Source organism: Pseudophryne corroboree, chromosome 10 (assembly GCF_028390025.1).
Source record: "Pseudophryne corroboree isolate aPseCor3 chromosome 10, aPseCor3.hap2, whole genome shotgun sequence".
In the NCBI taxonomy this organism is placed as follows: domain Eukaryota; kingdom Metazoa; phylum Chordata; class Amphibia; order Anura; family Myobatrachidae; genus Pseudophryne; species Pseudophryne corroboree.
This window is the reverse complement of record NC_086453.1, coordinates 18,830,414-18,848,160: the sequence shown is the minus strand read 5'-3', so window position 1 is coordinate 18,848,160 and position 17,747 is coordinate 18,830,414. Positions and strand designations below refer to the sequence as shown.

The 17,747-nt window shown below is 47.6% G+C and overlaps 2 protein-coding genes across 3 annotated transcripts; one reads left to right on the top strand and one right to left on the bottom strand.

Annotated features, from left to right (window-relative positions):
- The first annotated feature begins 8 nt into the window (after positions 1 to 8).
- Positions 9 to 17,537, top strand: U2AF1L4 (U2 small nuclear RNA auxiliary factor 1 like 4). Of its 2 annotated transcripts, XM_063942184.1 has the most exons (9): positions 9 to 117; positions 1,167 to 1,254; positions 2,336 to 2,402; positions 2,806 to 2,850; positions 3,067 to 3,116; positions 3,391 to 3,489; positions 14,794 to 14,927; positions 15,453 to 15,548; positions 16,525 to 17,537. In XM_063942184.1, the coding sequence occupies exons 1-9, from the start codon at positions 74 to 76 to the stop codon at positions 16,634 to 16,636; spliced, it is 735 nt and encodes a 244-aa protein (XP_063798254.1). In that variant the 5' UTR covers positions 9 to 73; the 3' UTR covers positions 16,637 to 17,537. The 2 variants fall into 2 exon arrangements, with proteins under 2 accessions (XP_063798254.1, XP_063798255.1); XM_063942185.1 differs by lacking the exon at positions 2,806 to 2,850 and having other exon boundaries at positions 10 to 117.
- Positions 8,483 to 9,387, bottom strand: LOC134965814 (G protein-activated inward rectifier potassium channel 4-like). Its single transcript, XM_063942183.1, has one exon. It carries the CDS (start codon positions 9,323 to 9,325, stop codon positions 8,483 to 8,485), a length of 843 nt encoding a protein of 280 aa, XP_063798253.1. The 5' UTR covers positions 9,326 to 9,387.
- Positions 17,538 to 17,747: the final 210 nt, after the last annotated feature.

Sequence of the window (17,747 nt, the reverse complement as noted above, 5' to 3'; positions counted from 1 at the left end):
AAGCGGATATGAGGTGTGAGCGGCACCGGAAGTTGCGTCACGGCTAGCAGGAGAGCAAGCCAGCCCGGGGAAGATGGCGGAATACCTTGCCTCGATCTTCGGCACCGAGAAAGACAAGTACGGGAGGGTCAGCGGTGCCGGGCGGGAAGAGGAGAGGGGACGGGGAGTCCAGGGGGACGCGCCGGGGGATCTGTGTGGGGGTGATGGCTGTTACTGGGCGTCAGCCTGTGCGCCCCATTATTGCATAGCGCCATCTCCCGCCCGTACACCCGGGGCCTGCCCCGTGGCGGGGGATACATGGTAGGGCCTATGGTCCCGGGGGATCCCCTTCCCCTGATATACCACCTGCTGGGGGGATCCCCCTCCCCTGTTATATACCCCCGACTGGTATTCCCCCTCCCCTGCTATATACCCCCCTCCTCCCTCTTCTATATACCCCCCTCCTCCCTCTTCTATATACCCCCCTCCTCCCTCTTCTATATACCCCCCTCCTCCCTCTTCTATATACCCCCCTCCTCCCTCTTCTATATACCCCCCTCCTCCCTCTTCTATATACCCCCCCCCTCCCTCTGCTATATACCCTCCTCCCCCTCCCTCTGCTATATACCCTCCTCCCTCTGCTATATACCCTCCTCCCCCTGCTATGTACCCCATCCCCTGCTATATACCCCCGCCTGGGAGATCCCCCTCCCCTGCTATATACCCCCGCCTGGGAGATCCCCCTCCCCTGCTATATACCCCCGCCTGGGGGATCCCCCTCCCCTGCTATATACCCCCGCCTGGGGGATCCCCCTCCCCTGCTATATACCCCCGCCTGGGGGATCCCCCTCCCCTGCTATATACCCCTGCCGGGGGGATCCCCCTCCCCTGCTATATACCCCCGCCTGGGGGATCCCCCTCCCCTGCTATATATCCCTGGCTGTGGGAGATTTCTTTCCCCTTACATATAACCCACGTTAGTTTTCATTCCCTTGGAATAGCTGCTGGGGGTGCACGACCGCTCATTGGATCTGGTGAGGGGGACGGGGGCAGTAGTTTATTTAGGTGGTAGTGACGCTATAGTAATGATTATTGCTGTCACCATGTATCTGCGGGTGTTATATTATTACTTGTTCTGTGTTTTTCAAATAAAATAACAGTTAAAATATTCTGTCTTTGTTTCCAAGGGTGAACTGTTCCTTTTATTTCAAGATTGGAGCCTGTCGGCACGGCGATCGCTGCTCCCGGCTCCACAATAAGCCCACATTCAGCCAGGTAATGACAGCGTCCTGCAGAAGTATTTACAGGAAGACCTGTATGAGACTGATTCTAGCCTATGCTTACTGTGAGCAGGGCTATGCCGTATGGCCAAATATTATTTAGAACACCATGATTTTACGCAGTGTAATTGTCTGTGTGCTCTGAACTTAAACCATAGAACCAAGTTCCTACAGGTGTGCTGCACTTGTAGGCTGCTTTGCTTTCACCCTTCTGCCCAGCTCATCCCAAACCAAACCAGCCTGAAGACTGAGTGACCGTTCCCCAGTGTGATGCCTACCTCCTTTTCCTGTAGGGGAGCCCGGACATAGCGTAGAAGTATGTTTGCCTCGTTATCTTGCTGTAGGATGAACCCATTACCAACTAGGCATAGGCCGTGGAGTATTGCATGGCACGGCAAACTGCTGCGGTAGCCCCTTTAGTTCAGGATCCAGCAGAAGAGCCCCAGACCCTCACGCTTTCTCCTCCATGTTTGACCATTGGCATCACAGGGGTTTGTATACTAGGCGGCAGCAATACAGCAGCTTCCCAGTGTGTTGGAGGCCAAAATGTAAAAATTTACAAGAGCAATGATTTTTATATCACAACATGAAGATTTTTGCTGGTAAAAGCATTGCCCTTTTAAATTTTTGGGCACAAACACATCAGGCAACGGCGACTCTTACAAGCTTAGTGAATAAGCCCCGCACACTGAGGAACCGACCTTTCGCCTGCTCAACAACGTACAAATCTCCTGCATGATGGGCCAAAGGTTGGAAAAAATAATAAAATGCAGTATTTGCTAACCAAATGTTTTATTTTTATCATCTAACCGTTAACCTCTGACCTTTGTACCATTTCTGGAAATTCACTAGACTTAAAATGTTTACATTTCAATAATAACTGGAAAAATGGAGTTATAAACCATTGGGGGTCATTCCAGTCTGATCGTAGCTGTGCTAAATTTAGCACAGCTGCGATCACTTGCACAGACACGTGGGGGGACGCTCTCTGCAGTGTCTGTTCTGTCTTAGTAAATATAGTATGTTACATATGTGTTATGGTTGTTTTTCGCTGATGTTTCTCTTTTGTATTTCAGACAATTGTGCTCCTGAACCTTTACCGTAATCCTCAGAACACAGCGCAGAGTGCAGATGGGTCCCACTGTGAGTTTCTTTTCTACTTGCATATCTACCTGAAAAAGTACTTTTAATTCAGCTCTTAAAGTGACCGAACTCGGCTGCTGATGGGGGAGGGGGCATTTTCTTTTTATGAAATGAAGCAGGTGATGATGGGTAATGTTTAACCCCTAGTAGGCGAGACGTTGGTAAAGGAGCTCAGCCTTTCATTAGCCACTTTCACAAAGTTAATTAAACCATGAAAACTCCCTATTCTGTATTCTGCAACTTGCAAGACTCAAGGTTACTATATCTGTTCGGGTAGCACAGTGGTTAGCATTATATTTATAGGGTGTCCCACTGGTTGGTGTTGCTGCCTGTCTGTGCTGGGGTCAGGGCCCCTATCTGTGGAATTTCTCTGTTCTTCCCGTGTCTGCATGTGTTTCCTCAGGGTGCTCCGGTGTCCTCCCACAGTCCACAGCCCCAAAAACTACTGGTAGGTTCATTGGCTGCTGACACAAATTGACCCTAGTGTGTGTGTGTGTTTGTGTGCGAGGGGGGTTCAGATTGTGACTTTCATTGGGGTGAGGACTGATGTGAATTATGAAGTAATGGAAGAAGAATTAAACCGTTCTGTATAAAGGGATCCGGGTAAATATATACGACACCTAGAATGGGCGAGAATTCTCACCCCCTCTTTCTCCTCTTTCAGGCCGTGTGAGTGACATTCAGGTACAGGAACATTACGATGACTTCTTCGAGGTACGTAGAATCCCACCTTCATCCCTGTAGGTGCCGGCAGGGGGATGGGTCATCTCACGATTAGTGTTTTGTTGATATGGAGGTTAACCTGCGAGCTTCCGACCCGTCTGGCCGATGTTTTAAAGGGGCAGTCATTTAAAAGGCAAGACCAGGGTGTTTTAAATGATTGTCCCTTTAAAACATCGAACAAACTTTCTGATGCCTGCAAGGCTATTTATTACATTTATCCCGATGGTGTTTCAGTTCTAATTTTGACTTTTTAAAATTCTCCTAGGAGGTGTTCACTGAAGTGGAGCAGAAATACGGGGAGATTGAGGAGATGAATATCTGCGACAACCTCGGAGATCACCTTGTGGGCAACGTTTATGTAAAGGTACAGTCTAACGTGTGTCCTGTCCGCTTCAGGCACCCCTCTGCCGATAGGTACCGCTTCAGGCACCCCTCTGCCCATAGGTACCGCTGCAGGCACCCCTCTGCCCATAGGTACCGCTGCAGGCACCCCTCTGCCCATATAGGTACCGCTGCAGGCACCCCTCTGCCCATAGGTACCGCTGCAGGCACCCCTCTGCCCATATAGGTACCGCTGCAGGCACCCCTCTGCCCATATAGGTACCGCTGCAGGCACCCCTCTGCCCATATAGGTACCGCTGCAGGCACCCCTCTGCCCATATAGGTACCGCTGCAGGCACCCCACTGCCCATAGGTACCGCTCCAGGCACCCCTCTGCCCATAGGTACCGCTCCAGGCACCCCCCCCTGCCCATAGGTACCGCTCCAGGCACCCCCCCTGCCCATAGGTACCGCTCCAGGCACCCCCCCTGCCCATAGGTACCGCTCCAGGCACCCCCCCTGCCCATAGGTACCGCTCCAGGCACCCCTCTGCCCATAGGTACCGCTCCAGGCACCCCCCCTGCCCATAGGTACCGCTCCAGGCACCCCCCCTGCCCATAGGTACCGCTCCAGGCACCCCCCCCTGCCCATAGGTACCGCTCCAGGCATCCCCCTGCCCATAGGTACCGCTCCAGGCACCCCCCCCTGCCCATAGGTACCGCTGCAGGCACCCCTCTGCCCATATAGGTACCGCTGCAGGCACCCCTCTGCCCATATAGGTACCGCTGCAGGCACCCCTCTGCCCATATAGGTACCGCTGCAGGCACCCCTCTGCCCATATAGGTACCGCTGCAGGCACCCCTCTGCCCATATAGGTACCGCTGCAGGCACCCCTCTGCCCATATAGGTACCGCTGCAGGCACCCCTCTGCCGTAAATTATGCCATTTGTGCTCAGACTTTGGGAAATCCTGATAACATGGCATGCTGGTTGATACCTGAAGCGAGCCATGTTATGCTGCCACCAGGAATATGCACTTTTCGCCTGATGCTGCAGCATATCCTATGTAATCTCGCCTTACACTATGTACCCCAGCATGCACCCTTCTGCCTCTAGTCAGTCACTCCGCGCTATAACCGGGTGTTTAATGTTTTTATTAAGCTCATTTTCCAGAACAGAGATGTTTCTACATTATTCCAGATAATTATCAACAAGGTGCTCTATCCAATTCATTATATTGGATAACTGCAGAGTGGTTAAAAATAGAAAATGCGTGTATATGTATATATGTGTGTGTGTGTGTATATATATATGTATATGTGTGTGTGTGTATATATGTGTGTATATATGTATATATATATGTATATATATATATATATATATATATATATATATATATATATATATATATATATATATATATATATATATATATATATATATTTTATTAATTGAGTATCCCATATCCAAATATTCCGAAATACGGAATTTTTTGAGTGAGATAGTGAAACTTTGTTTTCTGATGGCTCAGTGTACACAAACTTTGTTTAATACACAGAGTTCTTAAAAATATTGTATTAAATGACCTTCAGGCTGTGTGTATAAGGTGTATATGAAACATAAATGAATTGTGTGACTGTACACACACTTTGTTTAATGCATGAAGTTCTTAAAAATATTGGCTAAAATGACCTTCAGGCTGTGTGTATAAGGTGTATATGACACATAAATGCATTCTGTGCTTAGATTTAGGTCCCATCGCCATGAAATCTCATTATGGTATGCAATTATTCCAAAATACGGAAAAATCCGATATCCAAAATACCTCTGGTCCCAAGCATTTTGGATAAGGGAGACTATATATATATATATATATATATATATATATATATATATATATATATATATATATATATATATACGCGCACGCATACACACACACACGCATACACACACACACACACACACACACACACACACACACACCATCCAGGAATGAGACTGAGCGTAGTAGTTAGCCAGACGTGAGCGGCCGCGGATTGTAGACCAGTATTGTGTGGATCCTTCAGCACATTATTAGGATTGATTGTAGTTCCAATACCAGGAATGAGGGTGCGTTACATTGTGATAGTTATAACAAGTGTAAAGTCTGGTGAGAACGATAAAGTATACCCATAATCTAACACAGCGGCTGCAGCCATTCTGTGGTCCGATCCAATATTTGTGACCAAGGAGCTGTTTGCATCTACAGGAACATGGACAGGCCGCATTCTCATAAGCGCTGGATCAGCCCCAACAAGGGTACTGTGTAATATTGCACTCATCGTTTATAGACTGCAGTCATGAATTGTTCCTCCCTTACTGAGAATCCTTGTAGCTTCCTAGCGTCATCTATAGGTTAGTCGCTGCCATTGAAATCTGAACTCCGCTCTTCAGCGATATTTCCAATAAGCCTCCCGCTGCGGTTAGAAAATCCTTCTTGGGTCTTCTCCTCTTCCTCCTCCTCCTCATCATCTTTGTCGGTCATTGTATGTCTGCGCATACAGCAGAAGTCGCCGTTCTCCCAGTAGAAGCTGAATTCAGAGCCCTCCAGGTCTCGCGTTTCCTCCATCTCTTTGGCACTGCAGCGCGGGAGCTGGACCTCAAAGGTTTTGTGGAAGCGCTTGTAGTCCACGCGGAAGGCTCCTTTCTCTAGGGTCATGCACGGCTCGAAGCGATGGCCCCAGATTATCTCGGTCTCTAAATAAGAGGTTTTGGCTTGGCAGGTCATCCCTGTGGGAAGAGAGATGGTCATTGGTATTTCTGTTTTTGCCATAAGGGGGGCCCGGGCATCACCGGTGGAGAGAGGTTCTACCAGGAGGAGGAAGGGAAAGGTTTCACAGATACCTTCTTATCTCAGGCCTAACAACCTCAGGTGCTGATAGAGAAGTCCTGGCCAACCTGAGGCTATCCAGCTGATCTGAAACTACACGTCCCAGCATGCCCTGCCACAGTTTTAGCATTCCCTAATAGCAAAATTGTCAGGGCATACTGGGACTTGTAGTTTCACAACAGCTGGAGAGTCCTAAGTTGGCCAGGTCTGATGTAGAGGAGCTCTCAATGTTACATTGATCTGCTTTGCAGACTAAACTAATATTGGCGACAGTGTGGTCTCTCCCATCGCCAGCAACCAGTTCTTCATTCATACGTTAGTCCAGAGGTTCCTAAATGTGGTCCTCAAGGCACCCAACAGTCCAGATTTTACGTATATCCATGCCTGGCCACAGTTGACTTAATTGGTACCTCTGTCAATTTGATTTAACCATCTCTGCTGAGCCATGGATATACTTAAAACCCAGACTGTTACGGTGCTTTGAACACCGCGTTTGGGAACCTCTGCGTTATTCTATTCTATATGATCGGTAGTAAGACGTAAGCTGAGTATACAATTATTGGGCCAGTTTGGTAATCATTGGGAGATAGGCCTGATTTATTTTATAGTGTACAAATTATTGTTTTGAGGTTTCGCCGATATATCGTGAAAATCTTGAAACGAGCGATCGATTTACCGATCTGTCGTTCCAAAGCAAAAATCTCGGCTACAATCCCCTGATATCGAGCAGTGTGTCTGCATTCCCGATAATCTGCCCATATTTCACCCCAAAAATCTGCCAGTGTGTACTTGGCTCAAGTGATTTCATGGTGTCCTCGCAAGTTACATACTGGGACAGCAGATAAAAGACTGCTTGTACCTCCGCGTAGGTGGCAGGGACACGTTTAGTGGCCTGAGTGATAAAGATTCTGTACAGCCTCCATTATAATGTAAGAATTATGAAGGTTCTTTTCATGTCTTGAGGTTTTGGTGAATTTAAAAGAAACCAAATTAATATTCTTATGAGAGAGAGGAAAATGCAAACATGAATATATAATCAGTTCACCAAACGTCACCTTTACAGGCCAGGTTTTAAGGATATCCATGCTTAAATCCAGATGGTTAAATCCTATTGAGGTACTAATTAAGTCTCCTGTGCTCAAACATAGGTATCCTTAAAACCTGGACTGTAATGACAGAGCTTGGAAATTTCTGGTATACGGTATTGTTTTTGCCAGTTATCTCTGATGGGGAAAAAAACAAGGAGAGCGATTTTGGGGCACTGCGACGTTTCAATATTTAATCTAAAAGCGTATTTACTTGTAAAAAAAAAAAATATATATATATATATCACACAATAAGGATTCCTGTTAAAATAATGAGTGAAGTTTATAGTCTGGTAAATTTTCGGATTGTTTTCTTATGTGAACAGCAAAGATTTTTTGTTCTGAAATGTTCGTGTAATACTCACACTTACTGGTGTACTATAGATTAGTTATTTCTAGTGCAAATATCGGCACCCACCCCATTTTACACTGCCACAGACCCGCTGCCCACCTACATCCATTAGGATAAAATGGCAGGAAACTTAATTGGGGATTTTAATATAACTGATAACTAATCAGAGATAAGGGGGTATATTCAATTAAAACCGTATCCATTCTGACATGAATTTGTCGGAATGGATCTGACAGAACCTATTCAATGCGGATTTGGTCGTTCCTGACATCTCAGTCCGAGTTTTAAAAAAAAGTCCGCTTGAGATGAGGGTGCTGAGAAGGAGAGCAGCGGCTACAGCAGCTTAGCTGAAGGATGGGTCACCGCCACCAGACCTCACCGCGGGATCCACGTGCTTTCCGACAAGTCGAATTCCCAGACTTGTCGGATAAAAAAGCCGGGGACTGAATAGGTCGGAACCCCTTCCCACCTGAAAAAGTTGAAAATTGCCGTCTTTTCGACGAGGCGAACGTTTCGACACCAATTGAATATACACCAAGGAATCTCTTGTATACTCCGTATGGTTAAACAAGTGGGCGGCTGTTCAGTGTGAGGTGAAATGGACACTCATTTTTCATGGTGTCGTCATGGCTTGGTGCACTTAAATGTCAGCCTAATACGACCTTTCCCATCCTCTCACTTGATTCCCCAATCCCCACCCCTGCCGACCCGCACACGTCATCTACATCTCTACTTGCCTGTGGCCTCCACGATTCCTTCCAGTATAACGATGATCTCGAACTGCTCCCTCATCAGCTGCTGCGGTCCCATTTCCCAAAAGGGACTGTTCTCGTCAATCGCGTGACAGATTACTTGCGGTTCCACGAGGAACAAGCGGTCCTCCCCGGTCTCGTAGCCGAGATTGATCTCCGACTGTTCGAGAGGAAGAAATTCGCCTTCGTACGTCTGCCGCGACTTGATCAGCTTGGCCCTGATTTTGGCATCTACCATATGGCTGTCACGGAGGTCACCGATCCGGAACATTAGGCAGAGTCTCTCATCGCGCGGGCACACCACACAGTTCTGGCTGAACATCAGAGTCTGGGCGCGTTTCTTGGGTCGGGAAATCTTGACGAACATGCATCCTACCATAAGAGCATCGATCATGGAACCCACAATGGACTGGGCCATAATTAGGTAGACACCTTCCTGGCAATTGTCGGTCACCATGCGAGAGCCATAGCCGATGGTACGCTGAGTCTCCACAGAGAAAAGGAGTGCCGAAGTAAAGCTGTCCACATTCTGGAAGCAGGGTCCCCACTCGTCGTGATCGAGCTTGAGCAGGTCATGGCGCCATAAGGCATCCATGTAGTAGACGGTGGCGAAGATGAGCCAGGTGACAATGTAGCACATCGTGAACACGAAGAGGAACCAGCGGTACTTCAGGTCAACTATTGTCGTGAAAATATCTGACAGGAATCGTCCCTTTTCTTCAATGCGACCCAAGTTAACCTGGCACTTCCCGTCCTTGGCAACGTACCTCTGCCGCTCTCGTTGGGTAGACGCCTTGCCTTGGTGGAGCGCAGCTTCCATGAACTTGCAACGTTGCTTAGGAGGCCTTTCAGGTCCTGACGGTGGGGCAGAAAAGAATCCGGGTGGTGGCGTATTAATGTATCGAGCCCCGTGCCTAATATCTGGAACGCTTATAGCGTGTCTTGGGTACCAGCGAGCATTCCCAACACCACCATCCCTAAGAGAAGAGCGGCGGTACTTCGGGAGGTCAGATGAGATGCAGACACTTTGGCGTGGGCGAGACGGGTAGGCGCAACCAATATCAGTGGTGCTCATATGACGCTTGTATACACTACGGGGCATTATATCGGGAAGAGGCAGCGGCGTCGGATTTGGTGCTGGCTTCTGCTTTGGCTCTGCAGCATATGTGGGGACCACCACGCATTCCGGCTGTGGAAAGAGATGAGGAAGATGAGTGTGATACAAGATGAGCGGGGATGGTTTGCGATGTAATTTAGTCCCTTACCTTCTGAGGAAAGCTACGGTATCGACTGTTGTCCGTGGGGGGCCGAGGCAGGTAAGCCAGGACTTGTCGGGGCTTGATGGACTGGGCGTTGTCTGAGCACCGTCCGTTCGGTTCGTGGCCCCCTCCTTTGTCTGTGGGCATGGTAATGCTGATAGCTGATTTCGCCAGAGGCGGTGTGTGAACGCCGCGCTGGTATTCCGTCCGTGTCATTGGGTCTTCCAAGACAAAACCAAAAAATCATACAGCATTTTTATCACGTCCCTTTCAAACACTTTCACAAATATATATCATTGCAAATAAATAGTTATAATAATAATAGTCGCCTTTATCTATTTTTTTGCTAACGAGTTTCACACCCGCCCCGTCCATTTATCCCAAATATCCACGTAATGGTGTTACCCCCGAAAGAGGGCAGCTGGGCATACTGGGATGCGGCCCATCGGGTTCCGGGTATCTCAGATGCTGCCGTCCTCCTAAGCTCATAGGGGCTAATTCGGGTTATATCGCAGTGTGCGATCCAACCGCAAATTTTTTTTAAAAAATATGCGAGCGCATGCGCAGCGCCCGTCCTGCGTATGCGCCCGCATTTTCGGGGGGGGTGGGGGCGGCAGAACATGCGAGGCGGTCGTGGGGGGGCATCAACGCTCCGTCTCCTAGGAGCGTTGCAAAGTCCAACAAACGGGGGGCGGTGCAGCGCGAACGGCAGCTAAGCTGCGGCGGCGACAGGAGGCATACTTAATTTCTGCTTGTTGAAGGGGGGGGTAGAGGTGGCGGTCAGCATGCTGGGCGGCCCCCAACATGCGAACTGAAGGATTGCAAAGTCTGCTAATCAGGCCCATAGTACACTGTGGCAGTGCGGACTGTAAAATACACAGACTAATCTTCTGCTACAGTGCACTGCTGACTATTCCTGTATATGGGGGATATAAGGATGTAATGCAGTGCACTGCTGACTATTCCTATACGGGGGGGATATAAGGATGTAAAGCAGTGCACTGCTGACTATTCCTATATGGAGGGGGGGGGGGGGGGATATGACTGTAATGCAGTGCACTGCTGACTGTTCCTATATAGGGGGGATGTAATGCAGTGCACTGCTGACTATTCCTGTATATGGGGGATATAAGGATGTAATGCAGTGCACTGCTGACTATTCCTATATAGGGGGGATGTAATGCAGTGCACTGCTGACTATTCCTGTATATGGGGGATATACGGATGTAATGCAGTGCACTGCTGACTATTCCTATATAGGAGGGATGTAATGCAGTGCACTGCTGACTATTCCTGTATATGGGGGATATAAGGATGTAATGCAGTGCACTGCTGACTGTTCCTATACCGGGGGGGGGGGGGGGGGGATATAAGGATGTAATGCAGTGCACTGCTGACTATTCCTATATAGGGGGCATGTAATGTAATGCAGTGCACTGCTGACTATTCCTATATAGAAGGGATGTAATGCAGTGCACTGCTGACTGTTCCTATACGGGGGGGGGGGGGGGGGGGAATATAAGGATGTAATGCAGTGCACTGCTGACTATTCCTGTATATGGGGGATATAAGGGGGTAAATTTACTAAGATGGGAGTTCTATTTAAGATGGGATGTTGCCCATAACAACCAATCAGCTTCTACTTCTCATTTATCTAGCACCTTCTAGAAGATAATACCTGAAATCTGATTGGTTGCTATGGGCAACATCACATCTTAAATAGAACTCCCATCTTAGTAAATTCACCCCAAGGATGTAATGCAGTGCACTGCTGACTGTTCCTATATAGGGGGGATGTAATGCAGTGCACTGCTGACTATTCCTGTATATGGGGGATATAAGGATGTAATGCAGTGCACTGCTGACTATTCCTATATAGGGCGGATGTAATGCTGTGCACTGCTGACTTCCTGTATATGGGGGATGTAATGCAGTGCACTGCTGACTATTCCTATATAGGGCGGATGTAATGCAGTGCACTGCTGACTTCCTGTATATGGGGGATATAAGGATGTAATGCAGTGCACTGCTGACTATTCCTATACTGGGGGGATATAAGGATGTAAAGCAGTGCACTGCTGACTATTCCTATATGGGGGGGGGGGGGGGATATAAGGATGTAATGCAGTGCACTGCTGACTATTCCTATATAGGGCGGATGTAATGCAGTGCACTGCTGACTATTCCTATATGGGGGGGATATAAGGATGTAATGCAGTGCACTGCTGACTATTCCTATATAGGGCGGATGTAATGCAGTGCACTGCTGACTATTCCTATATAGGGCGGATGTAATGCAGTGCACTGCTGACTATTCCTGTATATGGAGGATATAAGGATGTAATGCAGTGCACTGCTGACTATTCCTATATGGGGGGGGAAGGGATATTAGTATGCAATGCACTGCTGACTATTGCTATATAGGAGGGATGTAATGCAGTGCACTGCTGACTATTCCCATATAGAGGGGGATATAAGGATGTAATGCAGTGCACTGCTGACTATTCCTATATAGGAGGGATGTAATGCAGTGCACTGCTGACTATTCCTATATAGGGGGTATAAGGCTGTAATGCAGTGCACTGCTGACTATTCCTATATAGGAGGGATGTAATGCAGTGCACTGCTGACTATTCCTAATTAGGGCGGATGTAATGCAGTGCACTGCTGACTTCCTGTATATGGGGGATATAAGGATGTAATGCAGTGCACTGCTGACTATTCCTATACTGGGGGGATATAAGGATGTAAAGCAGTGCACTGCTGACTATTCCTACATGGGGGGGGGGGATGTAAGGATGTAATGCAGTGCACTGCTGACTATTCCTATATGGGGGGGGGGGGGATATAAGGATGTAATACAGTACACTGCTGACTATTCCTGTATATGGGGGATATAACTATGTAATGCAGTGCACTGCTGACTATTCCTATATGGGGGGGGGGGATATTCGTATGCAATGCACTGCTGACTATTGCTATATAGGAGGGATGTAATGCAGTGCACTGCTGACTATTCCCATATAGAGGGGGTTGTAATGCAGTGCACTGCTGACTATTCCTATATAGGAGGGATGTATTGCAGTGCACTGCTGACTATTCCTATATAGGGGGTATAAGGCTGTAATGCGGTGCACTGCTGACTATTCCTATATAGGAGGGATGTAATGCAGTGCACTGCTGACTATTCCTATATAGGGGGATATAAGGCTGTAATGCAGTGCACTGCTGACTATTCCTATATAGGAGGGCTGTAATACAGTGCACTGCTGACTATTCCTGTATATGGGGGATATAAGGATGTAATGCAGTGCACTGCTGACTATTCCTGTATATGGGGGATATGAGGATGTAATGCAGTGCACTGCTGACTATTCCTATATAGGAGGGCTGTAATACAGTGCACTGCTGACTATTCCTGTATATGGGGGATATAAGGATGTAATGCAGTGCACTGCTGACTATTCCTATGTAGGGGGATATAAGGATGTAATGCAGTACACGGCTGACTATTCCTATGTAGGGGGATATAAGGATGTAATGCAGTACACGGCTGACTATACCTATGTAGGGGGATATAAGGATGTAATACAGTGCACTGCTGACTATACCTATGTAGGGGGATATGAGGATGTAATGCAGTGCACGGCTGACTATTCCTATGTAGGGGGATATAAGGATGTAATGCAGTACACGGCTGACTATTCCTATGTAGGGGGATATAAGGATGTAATGCAGTACACGGCTGACTATTCCTATGTAGGGGGATATAAGGATGTAATGCAGTACACGGCTGACTATTCCTATGTAGGGGGATATAAGGATGTAATGCAGTGCACTGCTGACTATTCCTATGTAGGGGGATATAAGGATGTAATGCAGTGCACTGCTGACTATTCCTATGTAGGGGGATATAAGGATGTAATGCAGTACACGGCTGACTATTCCTATGTAGGGGGATATAAGGATGTAATGCAGTGCACTGCTGACTATTCCTATGTAGGGGGATATAAGGATGTAATGCAGTACACGGCTGACTATTCCTATGTAGGGGGATATAGGAATGCTTCTGGTGTTGTATTTAGTTGCAAGAAAAGAACAAAATGAAATTGTGACTGTAAAATGTAATCTAAGTTTACACTATATAGACATAAAGTAGATTGTGTTCTGTATAGTGATGTCTTTTATGCCCGGTAGTGTCCTGTAAAAGCTGATTTTGGTACAGCAACACAGGGTTATGTTATTATGTTTTCCTCGACATCGGATCACAATACTAACTCAGTGCACATCCAGACATATAGGATTGGTTTATGTACTCACTGGTTTGGGCCGAAGGTTCTAGACCAGAGGTTCTCAAACTCGGTCCTCGGGGGCACACACAGTGCATGTTTTGCAGGTAACCCAGCAGGTGCACAGGTGTATTAATTACTCACTGACACATTTTAAAAGGTCCACAGGTGGAGCTAATTATTTCACTTGCGATTCTGTGAGGAGACCTGCAAAACATGCACTGTGTGTGCCCCCGAGGACCGAGTTTGAGAACCTCTGTTCTAGACTAACATAAAGCGTTATTGGTAAAAGAAGAAATAAAATGTAATATCAATGTCTTGTTGAACGATAGAAGTCCCCTGTATAAAGGTCTTAGTAAATATACAAACGGCAAGTTAGTGAAATGACCGGCTTTCCCGCGACTTCCTCCTTCTGAGAGAGGGGAGTGCGGGGAAGATGCGACACTTGTATGTCGGATAATTATCAGGAATATACATCTAGGTCCGTTACTTTGCTACGTACCTGTAATGCACTCGGTGGGTCCCTGTGTCTGTTTGCCCCAGATCTCTGTGTCAAATCCTAATTATCTTAATCCTGATTAGGTGCAGCTATATTAAGCCACTGACAGGGCGTGTGTGTGAGCCGTACGGTGACACGAGGCTCCCTCCGCCTCCTGACTTGTAGTTTCTCCCAGCGTCTTCCCCCATGTGCTGTACATAAGCCGTAACACGTCTCTCGTCCCTCTCTCCCTAATGGACAGTTTCGCCGAGAGGAAGATGCAGAACGTGCTCTTGTGGAACTCAACAATCGCTGGTTTAACGGGCAGGCGATCCACGCGGAGCTGTCTCCGGTCACAGATTTCAGGGAGTCTTGCTGCCGACAGTATGAGATGGGGTAAGTGCCGTGGTCCTTATATTTCTGTGCTACATGGCGGCCAGGTCCTGAGTTTTACCCTGAACAGTGTCGCACCATGGGTGGGAAGAACCTTGCCTGCACACACCAGACTTCTGGTCAGCCTGGATAAGACAGGGCGGTATAAACTGCAGATCAAGGCCCCGTGTAGACCACCGCCAACACACGCACACAAGCCCGCGCCTCCGTTGCCCTCTATAGTGACCGGATGGCAGTAGACATAGTCTGATTCCTAGACGCTGGACACAAATGCTGCTTGTTGAGTTCCGGGTATTCTGGCGTAAACCTGCCCTAATTGTAATTTCTGCCGCATTTCATGTTCTCATCTATATAACCTACTGACAGGTCACTGATAGTTTTGCGGCATTCTCTGCGCTCCGAATAAGAGCTGACGTGTACTTCTTCTCTGATCCCGTGACCCGTCTCCTGTTATATGGGTGACTGCGGTCACCCCGCCACTGTACAGTGCACCCTATCTCATCTGTGTCCAATCTCTCTCTCCGTCAGGGAGTGCAACCGCGGGGGATTCTGCAACTTCATGCACTTGAAGCCCATTTCCAGTGCTCTACGTCAGCAGCTGTACGGACGAGGGCGCAACCGACAGTAAGTACACATGAAATGCCTCCCTAAGTAATTGTCGCTTACCGTGGCAGTCAAGGCGTCAAGTTGGGAGATATATAAATAATTCTGAAAGTACAGATATATTGAAATTGCTTCCAGGGGTAGAAAACACAGAGGAGAATTGCAATGTAGCTATTATTATTATTATTATTATTTATTATTATTATTATTTATTATTACATTTTATTTATAAGGCGCCACAAGTGTTTTGCAGCGCCCTACAAAGGACAGTACAGGGAGACAAAACTTAGCATTACAGTAAATAAATAACAGGAATAGAGTACAGGTAACAGAGCGCACCACACGTTCTCATACATAATACAGCTTAGATGTAAGTAGTGAGGGAGTGATCATCGTACTACTAGGAGCTGGCGGCCGTAGATAGAGATGAGCCTTTACCAGCAGGAGAGAAAGCGGTAAAGATGGTCGCTGAGTAGGGGAGAGCTGCGAGTGAAATGTGTTGAGAAGACAACAAGAGGAAAGAGGGCCCTGCTCTGAAGAGCTAACAATCTAGTGGGAAGGGGCGACAGACAGATGACATGAGGTGCCAGCAAGCGGGAGGAAGCCTGATGGCAGGGTGTAAGCAAAGCAGAGATGTTCAAGGCATGGGGCAGGGGGATGGAGGAGCAGCCTCAGGACTGGGTTATGCATCGGGAGGGTACACTTTGATAAATAGGAGGGTTTTCAGTGCCCGTTTGAAGCTTTGCAAGGTCGGGGAGAGTCTAATGGTGCAGGGGAGCGCGTTCCACTGAAGGGGTGCAGCACGTTGCCACATTACTAGACAGCGTATAGATGCGGGTGCTCCTGTTATATAGTGATTATATGAGGATACAGGCGTGTTCCCATCTGCCATATACAGTATGCACCGTATGGCATGTATATAAGGGCACCTCTATACATATCATTCTTGTGGCAATGTAAATCTCCAGATCTCTAACGGCAGTCTCTGATTCCCCAGGGTTGGAGTTCCGCACCACGCGCCGAAGCGCTTCTCCGAGAGACACCAGCCCAACGACAGAGAGAGACGCCGGCGTTCGCGCTCCCCCCGACTCAGGCACGGACGCTTCTGAGGATCCATTTCCATCCATCCATGAGTGTAACGGAGGGGCGGAGTACGGGGAAGAGGGCCACATTGTGTCACTGAGCTGTTACCATGTTCTTGCTGGGGGGGTGGGGGATTTTTTTATTTTATTTTATTTTGGACATCCTTGTGGCATGGAAGATTTTGACAGCAGAGGTGTCTGGCTTCTGTGTGGAGTTTGTAGGGTTTCCTTTTAACGTAGCCCCCACTCACATAATGCGGAATCTTTGTACGGGGCAGAGCCTTTCCATTTGAATTAAAATTGACCAAACGAGTTCAGAGGTCACCACAACTGAACCAATCAGAGCTTAATCTTAAGACATTCAAGTTCTGCCACCTGCCCTCTCCTCCTCCTCTTCCTCCGTGCCTCCGGTTTATCACCCAGCAGTGACCAATCCAGGGTGTAGGGGGCAAGCAGCCCGGACCAATAGCCACAGTATGAACCTGTGGGCCGCAGGTGGGGGGCGGGGGGGCGGGGAGAATCCTTTTAGGTTTGTCTGGTTGTTTATTTTCTCTACCCAAGGAATTTTATAAGTGTCCTGTTTCCACAAGTCCACAGCTGTGACATCTGTTTCACCACTTTTTGTATATCAATATACCCAAAGACAGAAGCCAGGCTCCTGGTACATTGGGATGGAAATCAAACCTGCCTTCAACTTCAGGAAAATTAGTCTTTATTTGGGTGGGAGGGGGGTGGGGTTTTTTTTTAATTTGTTTTATTTTAATTGCAAAATTTATCTGACTGCTGATATGAATTGTCCCTTTCCTAGGCAGAGGCGCCACCTAGTGCTCAAGAGACTGAACAGCGCCTCTGCTGTTTAGTCATGTGTGACTGCAGTTTTCCTGTTTTTGTTAAATAATAATAAAATGATAAAAATAAAAAAAATCAATAGGTGTTTTGATTTGTCTCCGTCTCGTAATGTCTTGGAGGGCGACTCTCGGAGGGAGAACAGTCACATCTGAGTATTGGAAATGCAGGGAGGGTGGATTATTACTCGTATCCATGCTGGGAATACAGGGGGAGTGTGACATTCGAGTATTTGGAGTACAGGGAGGGGAGTAGAGGAGTCACATGTTAGTATTGGGAATGAGGGGAGGGT

Bases quoted from the DNA above. Each gene is read 5' to 3' on its own strand.
- LOC134965814 (XM_063942183.1), bottom strand. From the start codon at position 9,325: ATGGAAGCTGCGCTCCACCAAGGCAAGGCGTCTACCCAACGAGAGCGG.
- U2AF1L4 (XM_063942184.1), top strand. From the start codon at position 74: ATGGCGGAATACCTTGCCTCGATCTTCGGCACCGAGAAAGACAA. The intron at 2,403-2,805 runs GTGAGTTTCTTT...GTGTTTCCTCAG, and splicing joins GAGTGCAGATGGGTCCCACT to GGTGCTCCGGTGTCCTCCCA. The intron at 14,928-15,452 runs GTAAGTGCCGTG...TCTCTCCGTCAG, and splicing joins TGCCGACAGTATGAGATGGG to GGAGTGCAACCGCGGGGGAT.